The sequence below is a fragment of the Lissotriton helveticus genome, chromosome 6 (genome assembly GCF_964261635.1).
Source record: "Lissotriton helveticus chromosome 6, aLisHel1.1, whole genome shotgun sequence".
Taxonomy (NCBI): Eukaryota; Metazoa; Chordata; class Amphibia; order Caudata; family Salamandridae; genus Lissotriton; species Lissotriton helveticus.
This window is the reverse complement of record NC_136067.1, coordinates 698893490-698910294: the sequence shown is the minus strand read 5'-3', so window position 1 is coordinate 698910294 and position 16805 is coordinate 698893490. Positions and strand designations below refer to the sequence as shown.

The 16805-nt window shown below is 45.5% G+C and overlaps 1 protein-coding gene across 4 annotated transcripts in view; it reads left to right on the top strand.

Annotated features, from left to right (window-relative positions):
- Nucleotides 1-16805, top strand: part of SNX14 (sorting nexin 14) — a 647427-nt gene that overhangs the window by 493451 nt on the left and 137171 nt on the right. For all 4 annotated transcript variants that reach the window (XM_078648164.1, XM_078648163.1, XM_078648162.1 and 1 more), the window contains one exon: nt 14406-14525. In XM_078648164.1, coding sequence (XP_078504290.1) covers nt 14406-14525 — 120 coding nt within the window. The remainder of the gene's footprint in view (nt 1-14405; nt 14526-16805) is intronic.

Below are 16805 nucleotides of genomic sequence, written 5' to 3'. Positions count from 1 at the left end.
TCGCTCGACATGGAAGACGCATATTTTCATATCCCAAACCATCCGAAATATCGGAAATTCTTAAGATTCACGGTGGCTGGTACCCACTATCAATTCAAAGTGCTCCCATTCGGCCTCAAATCAGAGCCACAGATCTACACCAAATGCCTGGCACCAGTAACGGCGACTCTGTGGTCTCAAGGGTTTCAAATATTTTCGTACCTCGACGATTGGCTGCTCAAAGCAGCAATAGCGCAGGAGGCCGATCTGGCAACAAAAACTTGCCTTCAAATGTTCAGTACGTTTGGGCTCACCTTAAACAAGGAAAAATTGGTATTACCTCCAGCTCAAGTAATATCTTTTCTGGGAGCATCCAATGCAAAGCGTTCTTATCTCAGGAAAGACGGCTATGTCTGCAAATGCTTGCAAAGACCATATAAATAAAAAAGTCAGTTTCTGTGCGGATGTACAAGTCACTCCTGGGGTTGTGCTCTTCAGCGATAAATCTGGTGCCTCTAGCCAGGCTGAAGATGAGGCCTCTTCAAGCAGAACTGCAAAAACCGTGGCAACAAGCTTCAGGGTCCTACGAAGATGTAATTCAAATCACAGCACGGATGGTAAAAGCATTACAGTGGTGGTTTCAGGCAACAAATCTCGTACGGTGCCTTACTTTCCTACAGAGCCCCCCAGATTTCATTTTAACAACTGACCCCTCCATGAAGGGCTGGGGAGGTCATCTACAGGACTTGCAAGTTCAGGGCAAATGGTCTTCTGCGCAGAGAAAGCAGCACCTCAACAGTTTAGAACTCAAAGCCATATTCCTATCCCTTCAAGCTTTCCTGCCGAGAATAGCAGGCTCCTCCGTGTTGTTTCTTACGAACAATACTACCAGTATGTACTATGTCAACAAACAAAGAGGAATCTCGAAGAGCAGGAATTATGGGAATGGATGACATACCATGGGATCTCGTTAAAGGTCAAGCATGTCAGAGGTCTGTACAATACCCTAGCAGACACATTAAGCAGGTCTCAGACAAATTGTCACGAGTGGGAGCTCGAACAGTCCCAGCTGGACAAAGGATTTCAAAAATGGGGAAACCAGCGATGGACCAAATGCCAGTACTATGCCAGCAGATTCCCTCTAACAGGGTCAAGGGGAATGCCCTTTTAATGCGATGGTCAGGGATAGATGCCTACGCTTTTCCCCCATTCTGTTCATTCCCAGGGTACTAACCAAGGTGACATCGGAAGTCTGTCGTCTGATCCTGATAGCGCCACGATGGCCCAGGGAGTACTGGTTCCCATAACTATTTCTTTTGTCGGAGTTGAAGCCTATTCGCCTGCGGCCATCCTCAACGATGTTATTGAGGGACAAGGGCTTAGTGAATCATCCAGACCCCCATTCTCTTCATGTGCATGCATGGCTCCTAAATTCTTAGAACTTAGGAACCTAGATATCCTGCAGGAGTGCAGGGAAATCATTCCTAAATCCCAAGCTGACCGCACTATCAATACCTATCGTTTGAAATGGAGGCGATTCTGTTTCTGGGGCGAACGAAATAACGTTCACCCACTTCATTCTCCTGCTGAGCAGATTTTGCGGTATCTACTCTTTCTGGCTAAATCCTGTCTCACTCTCTCTTCAGTGATCGTACACCCGGCTGCAATTTCCTGTTACAGGAAATCTCATTCTCTCTGTCCATCAAGTCTTATGAAGCAGCCATGAAAGGTATTTTCCGAACATTTCCCCCGGTGCGTGCACCTCCTCCAGAATCGAAGCTTAATTTGGTCCTGGCGCAGTTGATGAGACAACCGTTTGAACCAATTCACAAAGCAAAGCTTAAGTTTCTCACATGGAAGATATCCCTCTTAATAGCTCTTACATCTGCAAGGAGAGTTAGCAAAATATAAGCCTTTATAGTCCAGGAACCTTTTCAACATTTCACTGAAAACTGTGTAACTCTACGGACTAACCTGACTTTTATTCCAAAGGGACCAACACAGTATCACCTCAACGAGTCGGTGATATTACAATCTTTCTTTCCGAACCCATCTAGTCCAGCAGAACGGGCGTTGCTTGCGTTTGATATTAAGAGATGCTTATCATTCTACCTAGACACGACTGAGGAGATAAGGAAAACAGTTCAGCTCCTGTTCGCTTATGGACAAATAAACAAGGAACAGCAGTAACTAAGGCCACGGTCGCTAGGTGGGTCTCTTCCGCGCTCTAGTTCTGTCACAAAAAGGCTAACAAGCCTCTGACAAAAGGGACTAAAACACACTCCACAAGAACAGTTTCTACATCAGCAGCTTTTTTTGCTGAAGTGGCATTGGACAAGATATGCTGTGCTGCGACATGGAAGAATGTCCACACTTTTACGAAACATTACTGTCTGCAATCTACGCAATTAGAGGATGCAGCTGTTGGCCAAGCGGCACTGCGTCATCTCTTCAATTAAATTCAGCCTCTTTGTTTGAAATAGGAGGAACTCTTTCTTTATTTTAATCAAGGTAGAGGTATGTCTGAAGATGTATAGACAAATGATTATGTAACTGTATTTGACTAATTTTATTACTATGTGAATTGTTGTGTATCTTTGAATATTCACCTCTGCTTTAGTGGTGTTACAATGTTATTCTGCTAGAACGTTTTAGTGCGTACATTTTATACAGGATTGTGGATAATTATTAGAAATGTTACAGATATAGGTCTATAGCATTGGGAGTTTAAAGTTACATGTCTCCTACCTTCAGCTAACGACAGTACAGTTTATGGTACTGCTTGCTATTCTGATTCAGGCATGTGAATCTATGACAGATACCCCAATACTGGATAAAAAAATAAGTTACTTACCTGTAACTACGGTTCTGCAGTATTCACAAGTAACCCACCCTCCTCCCCATGGAGGCAGTTCTCATTAATTTCGGGATCCTTACTTCCCACTTCTGCTTAGAAAATCTGAAGAGAACTTGCCTCTGCTGGGAATGTTCTAGAGGGTGCTAACAGCTGATTGGCTGGATGCCAACATTTGGTCCGTTTAAAAAAAAAAAAAGGACATAGATAGGCTAATGTTTAGATGGCCTTGGACCAATATAGTCAATGGAGTATTTAAGGCACTGCTTGAATATTTTACCGTGGGACTCCCATCTCGACGACAGGGAATGATTCAGGCATGTGAATCTATGAAAGATATCAATACTGAATAACCGTAGTTACACGTATGTAACTTATTTTCTTCATTGTTATATTCGGTATCTTGGAACCCCAACGGCTCCAACAGTCCCGCAATATCTAACTTTTTATGCCCAACCCCAGCAATTCTTTAAATGCAAATTCCTTGAATATGGCAGAATAAATTACAACCAAACCTCAAAAAGCATGCTTTCTGATTAAAATTCTAACTTTCTTTCTTTCTTTCGAATTTAATTCAGCCATTTTTTCCTTTCTCGGAGAGCAAAGTTTCTATCTAAATTACCACAGGAAATAGACATTTTGGAACCCAATACTTCACTTTTTTCTTGGTCCCTGCGTGCAGATCAGTGCGAAAATTTCCATGTTATTGGCAAAACAAAAATGCTTTTCCTATGCAAACTCTGACCTAAGTACATAGTAGCAGGCATGAAAACGTTTTGCTGGCAGCCAATTAATCAGAATCTTTTACACAACAGAGTCTTCGGGTCTACAAACCCAAAATGGATAACAGGAGCAAAATACTTCCTGCTCCAATCAAATGTAATTCTTTTTAAAACTATCCTCAAACTTTTAACGCTTTCAAACCCACCCAATATTTTTGTAACACAAGCTTTTCAAATGGATTTACACTAAAACCAAGCGAAGGCACTCCTTAAGTAAAGTTGTACTTTCATGCTAAGTTTTGTTTAATTCAATTTAAGTATTTTTTCTGTAGCAAAGATTTCTTCAGTAGTTGGAGTGGCAAAGTGTTTTTGCCAGTTGCTTCCAGCTTGTCTTTCCTTAGATCCATGAGGCACTATTTCGTTTGGTTTCATTTTGCATACTTACCATAATTTGCAAAGTTAAGAAGTAATTTGTATTGTACTCTTGTAGATAATTCAAGAAAATATTGGGTGTAATAAGGTCATATAACTAAGACATTTATTCCATTTTACCCTTAGTTGACAGAAGCTGTGTCTCCTTATTCCCCACCACATCAAAGTCCATGGGATTTTTTGAATCGATACGATTGCAGTGTGTTATAAAAGGGAGTGAGATGACATCTCCCTCACAGTAAACGTAACCTAAATGTCGGCACATTTGATACTGTACCCAAATGCATAAGATTGGCTGCAGATCATCCCCTGGTGAGAGAGAACCCGTCTACAGGCTCTCAGCAGTATATTACCAGTGAGAAATTATTTGGAGCACTATTTGCTTGTTGGAGAAAATCCAGACAAATCTCTTCACATTAGAAGACGAGGCAACATACCCAAGTTGTGCATTCTGTGTCCCATATGATGAGTTCTCTAAAGAATTCCCTCTCCAATCGCTTATGTAGGTGGTTTTGATGTTTGGCATTTTATTTTACTTGTTCCCATCTGTATGACGTAAAAGTGTAGATTAAAAAAGAAATGGCTTTAATTGCTCTGACTTGATCGGCATCGCATGTTCGGGCCCTCAGAGATTCTCATGAGGGCAGCGTCTTACAAAGTGGGAGAAAGAGTAGTTTTTAAACCCCACCCAACACAGATGGCCTTCCCAACCTAGCCTCCGAAAGTTAAAATACTTTCCTCGTCCTCTTGATTTGCACAGGAGGGGTGAGGAGGTAATGGAAACCAGATGTCTAGTTCCCAAGAAATAGTCTGGATTCAAATTAAAATTGGTTTGTTAATGTTCTCATAAACTGTCCTCATTTTTTCGGTAGAGCCTAGGCATATGCTGTCTTTTCGAGACATGCTGTATTCACTTTGTGGGGTTACAGCTCGCACATTGCCTTTTTATTTGTCCCTTTGATTGTCGTTCAGAAATGCTTGCTAGTGCCTAGTCCTTTCTCTTTGTCCCTCCTTTTAGTGTTTGGCTTCTTCCCACAGAGCACCGCCCAATTACTGGTAACATTTCCCTTCTGTGCTTATGTGTTCATTTGAGGGACAATTATTTTTCTGTGATTCCTGCTCTTGTCACTGTTTGCCAATCTTTGGTGGTTCGAATTTGGTGCCCATTACTCAATCTCCCCCCTCCCTTTCAAATATCGAGATGAAATGTCAGACCCTTCAGACACTGTTTTCAAGGGTGTCTCTTTAGTTTTCTCTCTCTTCAAAGTGCAAGATTTTCCCCAACCCCTCCTGCTTTGCTGCTTGTTGCCTTAGTGAGCCTTGGTCATCTGACCTCAGCAGCCCAACTTTGCATCACAGTTTAGGGCAAGGATTGGGCAACTCCTGTCTTATTTTCTCTAACGCTTGTTTATATAATGTGAACTTCAGCGACACGAAGGTGTTGGATCGCTTTACATCAGCGCTAGTTACATTACACAATGTCAGATACATTTTTGGGGGCATTTTCATAGAACTTGAACTCAAATGACCCAAAGGTATTGAAGCACTTTAGAAAAGCTCTAGTTACATTACACAATGTCAGGTTAATTTCTTTGTTTTTAAGTGCGCAGAGATTAAGTGATGCCGACACGTCCCTGTTTATTCATTATTTACCCTCTACCTGACAAATGGGAGCATTATATCCAGTGCCCCTATACGCTCCTATACACAAAGGGCTGGTTTCGTAGACTGTTTTATACTCTGGTGATGCAGTCGCACACAAAATGTTATAGTGCAGTTTGGGCTGGACTGTTCGCATGAGGCACAAGGTCAAGACTGATTTGCATATGGCCAGATCTAAACTGTGGTGGCATGGTGAACAAAAGAATGATGGATTTAACCCAGATCTCTTGACTGGGGTGAATATTTTTATTTGTTCTGCATTCCATCCATCAATTGCGTGTCTTTTGTTTCCTTGCCCTAAGGGCGCCGGGTATTCCCAGACGTGGGTCTCTGGCTCACTGTGCCACTGCAATCAAGCTATCCTAGCTGATGAGGGGTGAAACCCCGAAAGTGGTTCTCGGATGCTTGTTTCCGGTCCAGGTAGGAACTGGCTTGGTAGTTCAGGTTGGACTATTCCCATGAGGCACAGGGTCAAGACTGATTTGCATGTGGCCAGGTCTAAACTGGGGCGGCAAGGTGAGCAAAAGAATGATGGATTTAACCCAGATCTCTTGACTGGGGGTGAATGTTTCGATTTGTTCTGCATTCCGTCCATCAATTGTGTGTCTTTTGTTGACTTGCATCGAGGCACTTGTCTTACTGTATGTGCGTTAAAAAATCTTGGAATGTGTCCATAAATGTTTTCTGAGGCAAGCATGTATTCCTGAATCAGACTGCATTGCCCAGTGTGTAGTAATTGTACATCTCTTCAATCCCTGGCGGATCAGCACCAAGGAAATGTGCTGGATGGGTTAACACTTATAAGGACCCAAAGGCGAGACGTTTTGACTATGTCAATGCTTGTTTTTATTATTGTGGTTGTTTAAAGATAAAATACTCTTCTGCCTTGATTTTTTCTTCCTCGAAATGTTTGATATGGTTCACTCTGCAGCTGATACTTTCTGTGGTAAAAACAGTAACCAGTGTTATGTCTTTACATTTCTCTCATTTACAGTTGTCTTGAGAGAATGGAATTTGTATTTTATTATCTTAAGTTTTTCTACATCAGTTTGGGAAGTTAATGTGTTTTTTTAGGTCTGACTTCGACAGCTCAGATGCCGTGCCTATTGTTACCAATTCATATAGTGGGATTTGCCTCATTAAAGGATCTTTCTCACCTCATGCTTTTGGCTGTTTTGTATAACATTTCCCCTTCTAGTAAGTGCATGCACTGTAATGCATGAGGGACTATTTTACATCTTAATAGTATGCTGAATCATCACACATTAAATTCCTTATCACATAGAAGCATTAACTTCTGAATGTGATCACTTCTTTTGTTTTTTCACCGCACCAAGCTTTTTTTTATTTTATTTAAATATTTTGTTTAGGACTCAAAATACAAACCCAACCTCTTGGCTTTGCCAATGCCTGTTTACAGTTGTTATATCTCTGTGCATGCCTATTGTATATGCGCATTGTAAAGTTCTATAAGCCACTTTAATAGGTTTGACATGGGTAGTTTTTAAGCTAAGGTGGTTATTTCAAGTTTAATTCATACTTTGTTGATGTAGTGTTTCTGGGTGTATTTTTTTAAACAGTCCTTAAATGCGTATCAGAACTCATTTGGCTTTGTCGCTATAGTTTTGCCTAAATTTGTTATAATACAGATTAGGGGGAATATACAAAACTACAGTCTTGCTTTATCAATAGGCATTTTCCCTACATTAACAATTTATAAAAGGGATCTGCATGGTGAAAACTGGGGAAGCCTGTCTATCTGAAAGAGACACGTTAGTGATAGATTCCTTACCTTAGAATATCCCCAGAAGTCAGACAGGATCCGGAAAGCTTTCGTCAGTAGTACCCCTGCGTGTCGATAGGCGTCGTCGTACAGCTCCGTGTGCGTCGTTGGCGTCATATTCGCCGAGATGACATCACTGGAGCTACTTAAACGCGCGATGAGGTCACTTTCTTTTTCTGCGCCAACAAGCGCAGATCCGGAGAGAGCAGTACCCCGCCAACTTGTTGACTAAAGTGTTTGTTTGATTAAATTGTAAGTAAACGTACTCCTGGTGCATAGGGATGCCCGGTTTCAAGCTTTGCAAGGCCTGTCCGTGCACGATGTCGCTGGCGGACCCGCACCGTGAGTGTCTATTCTGTCTGACTATGACACCGAGTCGTGTTCCCATTGCCGAGCCATGGCCCCAAAAACTGTGCAGGAGCGTTCCCGAAAGTGGCTGGAGGCCCAGGAGTCGGCCCTACGTCATTCCAGGTCCTGGTCTCGTGGGAGGTTGAGGGCCCGGTCGCGAGCAAGCACCATCATTCGAAGTCTTCGCCCTCGGAGTCAGGTAAGGCGAAGCACAAAAAGTTGAAGAAGCGTCGTCGCTCTTCGTCATCCCCTCGCCGGTCGCGGGACGCAGCTGAGGGGCAGATGGCACCGCCCCTGCGGCTCCAACTGAGCCTGAGCAGTTACCGTTGGCTTACAAACCTTTTCCGGGTCCATCGGCGACTCCAGCCGAATTGCAAGAGTTCAAGTCTGCAATGGCACTTATCTTTGGCCTGTGCGGCCCCGTCGGATCGCATTCGGGTGCCGCGGGCCCCACTGTTCTGCGTTCCTCGACATCACCGGCTCCGGCCCCGATGTCGTAGACGCCCATTGGCGTCCATGTTTGTAGCCGGGGCTCCCCGTTCTTGCCGGTGGACCCGTACAGCTCCCACTGACATCGATGTCGCCGACGACCGACACCGGCGTCGACTTCTTTTCCGACGTCGGCACGATGCCGGAGGGATGTCTTCTGACGCCGAAACCATTGCCAATGGGGGACTTTTACCCTATTGTTCACCCACGTCCTCGTCCCCTCGTGCAGGAAGGGGAGGATTGGGAAGGGTTTGAAGACCCTCTTGCAGCACAGTGCGAGTCCGTCCGCCACTGGGATGAGGAGGCGGAAGCCGGTGGCCTGGATTACACTCCGGCGCCTGGTTCACCATCCCCTTCAGCTACTATGGAGGAGAGTGGTTCCTTTTCCACGGTGCTACGTAGGGCGGCCGAGGCTCTTGACCTCGAGCTCCCTACAGTGGCTGTCAGGACCAACCTACTGACTGAAGAGCTTCGACCAGTTTCAACTTCTTCAGAACCGTTGTTGCCGTTTAATGAGACACTTTCTGGTGTGCTTTTGGGCACTTAGTCCCGGCCCAACACAGGGGCTCCTGTGGATAAGGGTGTGGGTCGACGTCATCGCCTAGCTCCCGGCGACCCTGCCTTCCTCACCCAGCATCCCACACCTGAAAGTTTGGTGGTTCAAGCCTCCACGTCCCGAACTGCGTTTCCTTCTGCTCCACCAGACAAGGAATCCAAGAAATTGGGGCAGTTTGGCAAGAAGATTTACTCTTCCGCAAGTTCTGGACTGCTGTCTGTGAACACTGCCTGTCTCTTCGACTGCTATTCCCATTCTTTATGGGATGCGGTTGATTAGGTGCTACCTCAGTGTCCAGAGGAGGCTTGGACAGTTCTCTCCCGAGCTCTTATGGAGGGGAGAGATGCGGCCAAGTTCACTATACGTTGTGGTCTTGATACCGCTGATTCGCTGGGTAGGGCGATTTCCACACCGGTGTGGCTACATCGTCATGCCTGGTTGAGGACGATTGGCTTTTCTGCAGATGTCCAGAATACTTTGATGGACATGCCCTTCGATGGCACCCGCCTCTTTTCTGATGAGGCGAATTCCACGTTGGAGCGTTTTAAGGACTCTCGGGCTCGGCCAAGTCCTTAGGTCTTTCGGCCGCCCATACTCCTTCCACTTCCCACTTTCGTTCCTTTCGAAGCTCCGGAAGCGGTGTGCAAACACGTTCCTTTCAGAAGAAGCCTGCGCTGCAACAGTCCAAGCGCAGCTGCGGACGTTGGCCTCGCAGAGGCGGGTCACGGGGCCAGCGTGCGGGTCAGTCCACCAACACCCCTGCTGCCAGTGCCTCCACACCTTCCTAGTCTGGTGGCCCACCAGACGCCAGTGAGGGGCAGGATTCGTCATCACCTCCCCCACTGTCGCACAATTACATCAGACAGGTGGGTTCTGGTGATTGTTCAAAGGGGCTACCCCCTCCCCTTCGAGTCTACCCCCCCTGCCATGCCACCGCAGTTCCACCGCATGTCGAGGGATCATTTGGCACTTCTCCAACAGGAAGTCGCAGCCCTCTTGGCTCATCGGCATTACCTACGATTCACGGTGGGCCAGGAGCATTTTCAGTTCACCGTACTCCCCTTTGGCCTTACCAGCGCCCCTCGGGTGTTCATGAAGGTGACAGCGGTTGTCGCAACTTATCTCCGCAGATCAGGGGTTTGTCTTCCCCCTATCTCGACGACTGGTTGTTCAAGGCAGGGTCGCCTCCCACTTCCAGACTACAGCCGACCTCCTGCGTTTGCTGGGATTTTCTATCAACGTGCCGAAGTCGCATCTGATTCCCTCTCAGAAGCTCCTCTTCATCTGAGCGGTTCTGGACACGGCGGAGTTTCGGGCAGCGAGTCCAGGACATTCGGGTTATGATTCTGATCTTTCAGCCCTTGTCCTGGGTTTCAGTCAGGAAGATCTTGAGGCTGCTGGGACTCATGGCCTCCTGCATCCTGCTGACCACCCATGCCAGGTGGCATATGCGGGTTCTGCAGTGGGACCTGAAGTTCCAGTGAGCGCAGCATCGGGGAAACCTGTCCGATTACGTCCAGATCTCGGAGGGCGCTGCACAACAATTGCAGTGGTGGCTCACGGATCAGCATTGGGTCAGCGACAGATCCCTCTCCCTTCCTTAGCCGGAGCACACAGTGGTGACAGATGCGTCCCTCCATGGATGGGGCGGCCACATGGGAGAGGCGGAGATCAGAGGCCTCTGGTCTCCGGCAGATTCCCAGCTCCTTATCAACCTTCTGGAGCTTTGGGCGATTCTTCTTGCACTGAAGGCATTCCTCCCCTCTGTCAGGGGGAAGGTAGTGCAGATGTTCACGGACGACACCACCGCCATGTGGTATTGCAACAAACAGGGCGTGTGGAGTCATGGACCCTATGTCAAGAGGCTCTGCACCTCTGGACATGGCTGGAACGTCATGGCATTTCCTTGACAGTTCAACACCTGGCAGGTTCTTTTAACGCCAGGGCGGACAAACTCAGCCGCCGGTGTCTGATGGATCACGAATGGCGTCTTCACTCGGAGGAGGCGCAAGGTCTCTTTCAACAGTGGAGAGAGCCTTGGTTAGATCTATTCTCTACCAAAGAGAACGCGCAATGTCATCAGTTCTGCGTGTTGGAATTTCCAAGGCGGCACTGGCTTCTGCGCGTTGGAATTTCCAAGGCGGCACTCGCTCGGCAACACTTTTCGTCGCGAGTGGAGTTGTGGTCTGTTGTATGTCTTTCCACCTATACCACTTCTGCCCAGAGTACTGAAGAAGATCAGACGGACCCAAGTCGTCCTTGTGGCTCCGGGCTGGGCTCAAAGAGTTTGGTATCCCGAGCTACCCAGTATGAGCCTGGACCCACCCAACCCAACTGCCTCTTCAGGAGGATCTTCTATCGCAGCAGCAGTGGACGGTTCTCCACCCGAACCTGCCCAGCTTCCACCTACATGCGTGGAGATTGAGTGGTGACAGTTGATTCCATTTGACTTGCCTCCCGAAGACTGTGATGTAATTCTGGCAACCAGGCGTCCCTCCTCTAAATCAGTATACGCCTGCAGGTGGAACAAATTTGTGGCATGGTGCACAGCCAAGACTGTGGATCCCCTTTTTGTCCCTCTTTCTGAGGTCTTTTTGTTCCTTCTTTCTCTGGCCCGGCAGGGCTCTGCTCTGGGCACTATCAAGGGCTACCTTTCGGCCATTTCAGCCTTTCTGAGGCTTCCAGTTCAGGCTTCTCTTTTCAAGTCCCCTGTTGTACAGAGATTCTTAAAAGGCATTACGCATATGTTCCCTCCTGTTTCTTTCATAATGCCTCAGTGGGACTTGAATCTTGTTTTGACCTATCTCATGTGCGCTCCCTTTGAGCCGCTTCACAATTGTCCTTTACGTCTTCTGACTTTGAAAACTCCCTTCCTGGTGGCTTTCACCTCTGCCAGGAGAGTGAGTGAGCTTTAGGCTTTTTCCTGTAAGCCTCTTTTTCTGTCGGTTCATCCGAACAAGGTTGTGCTTCGAACTCGTCCTTCCTTCTTGCAAAAGGTTGTCACTGCCTTCCACATCGGGCAGACCATCACCTTGCCCACTTTCTTTCCGCCTCCGCATCCTTCCGGAGAGGAAGAGAGGCTCCAGCACCTGGTGCGCTCTCCTTTTACCTGAATCGCACACAAGCATTCCGGGTGGATGACCAGCTCTTTGTGGGCTACGCAGGCGCCAAGAAAGGCTGGGCGGTTCACAAGAGGACTATCTCCCGCTGGGTCGTCTTGTGTATCAAGGCCTGTAATTCTATGGCTAAAAAGGAACCTCCGGTTGGGCTGCGCGCACATTCTACCAGGGCAACAGCAGCTAATACGGCATTGGGACGTGGTGTCCCCCTGCAAGATATCTGTCAGGCTGCCACGTGGGCTTCACTGCACACCTTTACAAAGCATTATTGCTTTGACAGTCAGGTCTGGAGGGACGGCTTCTTTGGCCGTTCTGTTCTCTGTGACTGTCTGGTGTAATCTTATTCGCAGACCCACCACCGGGGTTGGTATTGCTGGGGTATCTATATTTTTAGGTAAGGAATCTATCACTAACGTGTCTCTTTCAGATGCACAAGTTACTGTGTAACGATATATCTGTAAGAGACATTAGTTAGTGATAGATTCTTTACCGCCCCACCCATCCTCCCCGTTCTGCGAACTGATTACTGGGGTTAAGGTCATCCTTTCGGGCCCTAGTTTCTATGAACCAGTGGTAAGTATCTTACATGGCTCTGCGTTCCTGTTGCGGAGAAAGTTGTGTACAGAACTGACGTCCGCGTGCGTGGGCACGTCTAAGTAGCTCCAGTGACGTCATCTCGGCGAATAAGACGCCAACGACGCACGCGGAGCCGTACGACGACGCCTATCGACGCACAGGGGTACTGCTGACGAAAGCTTTCCGGATCCAGTCTGACGTCTGGGGATATTGTAAGGTAAGGAATCTATCACTAACTAATGTCTCTTACACCTATATCGTTACACAAGTAGTAACTTGTGCGACTGCACGAATGCTCTGCAGCCTGTCTGTCCATACATACCAGTTCAGCGGGGCCAAGATCGCTTCTTCATTATTTGTGGCTCCCATGAATGTATGTATGTATATGATATTTCTATAGTGCAAATCTAATCAAAAGGCAGTGGAGTGCTATGCATGGCTCCTCCCATGAAGCAAACAGGGGCTGTTAAGTTTACATATGCAAATTTCAGATTTGCACCCACGTTATTGTGACCCAGTCAAGTTGTATGCACTCTCCAAATGTCAGTCATTCAGCAAGCACGTTTACCTGCATGGACCTTAAACGGTCCAGTATAAAAATGTGATTCCTTTAACTGATGGACACCAGTGCTAATGTCATTCTTAAACGATGATGTACAAAATTTGGGCATGGGACATATTTTTCCCCTATCCGCAGTGTTCCACCAGGACCAGCCTACGAGGGAGTGCATAGTCTCTCTTCATATCCCCTGGCACTGTTACATACACTCATTTTGCTCATGATCAGTATGCACGTGCAGACCTACGTTGCTCAAATGCAGCCCTTTTGCTTCAAAGAGTAGTTGTTCATTCATGTATTTGTCTTCAATTGTATCCTTTCCATTCTGAGTTCTATGGCGATTGTTTGAGATTTTCGATGCCAACTTTAAAATAAGTTGTTTTTCTAAGTTCATAAACTGATGCATCAAATTCTGTGATAAAAAGGTTCATTCAAGTATTTCAGAAATTCCATTACATTGTCATACTTTTAAACTAAATTTCTCTCCAAACAAAAACGGTGATGAGTTACCCAGATATGCAGGAATACATTGTTTTAACAATTGCTATTGCACTCCTAAAATTAACCTGAAATGTAACAAGAATGCCTCACAGTTTTGTTACCACTGGCGTGAAAACTCATCCACCTGCCTTAGACAGGACTCTCAAAGGGACTTCTTGATCGAACAGGATTCCAGGACACTTCACAATGTTGTGAGGTTTGTGCAGCGCTTTGACATTTATAGTTTCATGTCTGCTTTGAGAACAGTTGATATCTCTGAGAGATTGTAAATGTCCCTCAGGCTACTAGGTTTTAATGGCACACTTTGTGTGTTCCATCCTAGACCCACATATGTCTTCTTTGTGCTTTTTGTCAAGTGTCATTTTACATAGAGAGTGCATTAAGTTTGTTTATATACTTTTTGTACTAATTTGTAATAACACTTCAAGTACTTTCCGCTGAATAATTCTTCCCTTTAGCTGGTATGCCAATACTCCTTGGTTTAAATGGATTTATATACTGGATCATGTGCTTTGTGTTTTGTAATTATTTTATTGCATAACTGTAATCAGTATTGCAATAAATAAGCCTGCTAGTGGAACCCTCAGTGCCATAAACTCCTTTATAGTCTACACCCTTTTCTGCACGGTTTCTTTGCCATTTAATCTTGAATATTCTCAGTTTTAGGTTTCCCCATAGACTACATTCATCATTATTGTGTGTTTTGTGATGTGGAACAGATTTAAAGAGGGTCTTTTCCAGGACCGAACAACTGGACAGATGTATATTTGGTTAATTATTTTGAGCCATCTGTATAACAAATTTCTCCAATCTATTTACTTACAGAAAGGACAACATTTGGAATTATTCATCATGAACTTTATTAGTTCTTGCGAGTCCCCGAAACCCAAGCCAAGTAGACCAGAGCTGACCATTGTCAGTCCAACGTCTGAAAACAATAAGAAGGTATGTCTGAGCAACAGTGTTAAAGAAAAGATTTAACTTTACGTCAAAGTACTTTATGAGCGATTCATTGGCTCTGGAAACTGGCAATTGTTTTGCGTAGAACTATGCTAGCATCCCTGTGGTATTGGAGTCTGGGAACATGTTGTGAAAAACACTCCATTGATGGTTAGGAATGGGACTATGGTAGATCAAATAAAATGTTGGAAGCACATCAAGTTTCTGAAATGTTTCTCTTTTGTGTTCGCAATTGAACCTAGCTCATCTGAAGTTACTTGACTTCGTATGTGGTAATTATTCAAACAATTCACCGTCCTGATATATTGCAGTCGAGGAGACTTTTCCCCGTTTAAGCTCCAGAGTGGCTTTTTAACTGTCTAATTTTTCAGAAACATGCTTATCTTCTTTGAACCATTTGGACCTCCATATGACCCCTGTCAGTGGTCACTGCTGAAGGTATGCGTGAACTTCTTAGCACCTCAACAGTTACCATCACTGGCAGCTCTTACACTCGAGCACCTTCTGCATGTGCTGTACCTGTTAACAGTAGACTGCTTGTGGCAGGTGCTGCATTTGAGAGCCGTTCAAAACCTGGTTGAAGCCTGGATAAAGGGAGGAGATTCAAAGGAAAAAATGTTTATATATAGAAGTAGAAGGAGATAGAGAAGGCCGGATGAGATGGTGAGAGTGAGGAGCAAAGGAGCAAAGACAACAATAGCAAAGAGGGAATAAGGAACAAAATAAATGAAGAGTGGGATGAGAATTTCAAGAGAATACGGGGAAGCTCATGGAGGCGAGTTATAAAACAGTGGAAGGGGAATGAAGGCAAGGGAGGAAAAGAGCTTCGGAAAGAGGAGAGTTGAGAAAGGAAGCAGACCAGACGATCGCAAAAACAGAAGGGATAGAAGGAGAAGGGTAGGCAGAGAGAGGAACAAAGTCAGAACAGGAGCAAAGAGAAAGACATACGAGTTAGATAAGTTAAGAGCAGGAGCTAGAAGGAAGAAAGAGAGGAAGGGAATAACAAAGATGGATCCAGTCTTGGAGTATAAACAGGATGAAGTAGGAGGAAGAAATGGAGATGGTGCTACAGAGTGACAAGGGCAGGCAGAACCTTGACCTTCGAGGTGGAATGCTATTGCAGAGGCATAAATGTTAGATGGTGTCCTTAAGGGAACACAGTAGTAGATTGACAAATGATAGTCGCATTCTTGGGACAAGGTATTGACTAATATAAACAAAATGTGGTTGCACTCGAAAAAATCAGCATTCCAGTGTCTCCTTGCTTTGTTACTGCACTTCCAGCACTTGGAAGATGCAGTGTAATATTTCTGGTTTGCATCCCTTTCTACAAATGACGACACACTACAGAGAGATGAAGAATACTTCCACAAATGCAGCCCGCTCTTTACAAAGTAACAAAATAGTCCCTCAACTTTCTCCGATCAGTGCGAGTATTATTCCTCAACTGAAAAGTGAAAATAAGGGAGATCGGATTGAACCAGGCATGGCTGAAAGGGTAGGGATAAAAAAAGGGAATGGTAAGGGAATTGATTACAACAGTTTTATTTTTATTTTTCACCAAGGTGTTGTCCATGGTTGCAGGACTCCTGCTTGGTTAGTGAGTCATTGTTAGCCCCTGCTTGGATAGCTGGGCCATCAAAGTACATATGCTTACATGTGTAGCTGCTCAGTTTCACCAAGGGTGCACCAATCGCAGCAAGCTTGGTGTATCTTTTTTTATTAGGAAAGTGAAGAAGTCTGCCTGATAATAACATTTGCCACTTCATAACCTAAATATGTCCATCTAATCTCACATGTTTACACTCCATCTAGTACCACAGAGAATGTGTCTTTATAGTTCATTCTTAATTAAGGTCACTGATTCCTCTTGACACACGTCACAGCCCCCTATAATTTCTAGATTTTATTTATCCAGTTTTGGGTTGGCTCTAGAGCCTTTGAATTGTCAGCTGATGCCTGATTCCAGTGAATAGTAGGGGTGGGCGGAATTTGCGTAGTCTCGCTACGCAAAGCTCCATGAAATGGTAAAAAATCTCTGCGAGCACGCAGAGTTCCGCGAACACACGGAATTGCTTGTTCCGTCCGTTCGCGGTGCTTTTTTCCTGTTTGCGGGATTTTTGGCAATTTCGTGTTCTCGACGGAACGCAAAATCACCCCAATTCTGTGAGCAGAACGGAATTTACCGCCCAGGCCTTGTGAATAGCAGCATTTCATGCACATTTTTATTTTCATTTTGTACACCCATTCCAAGAATGTTGGGTT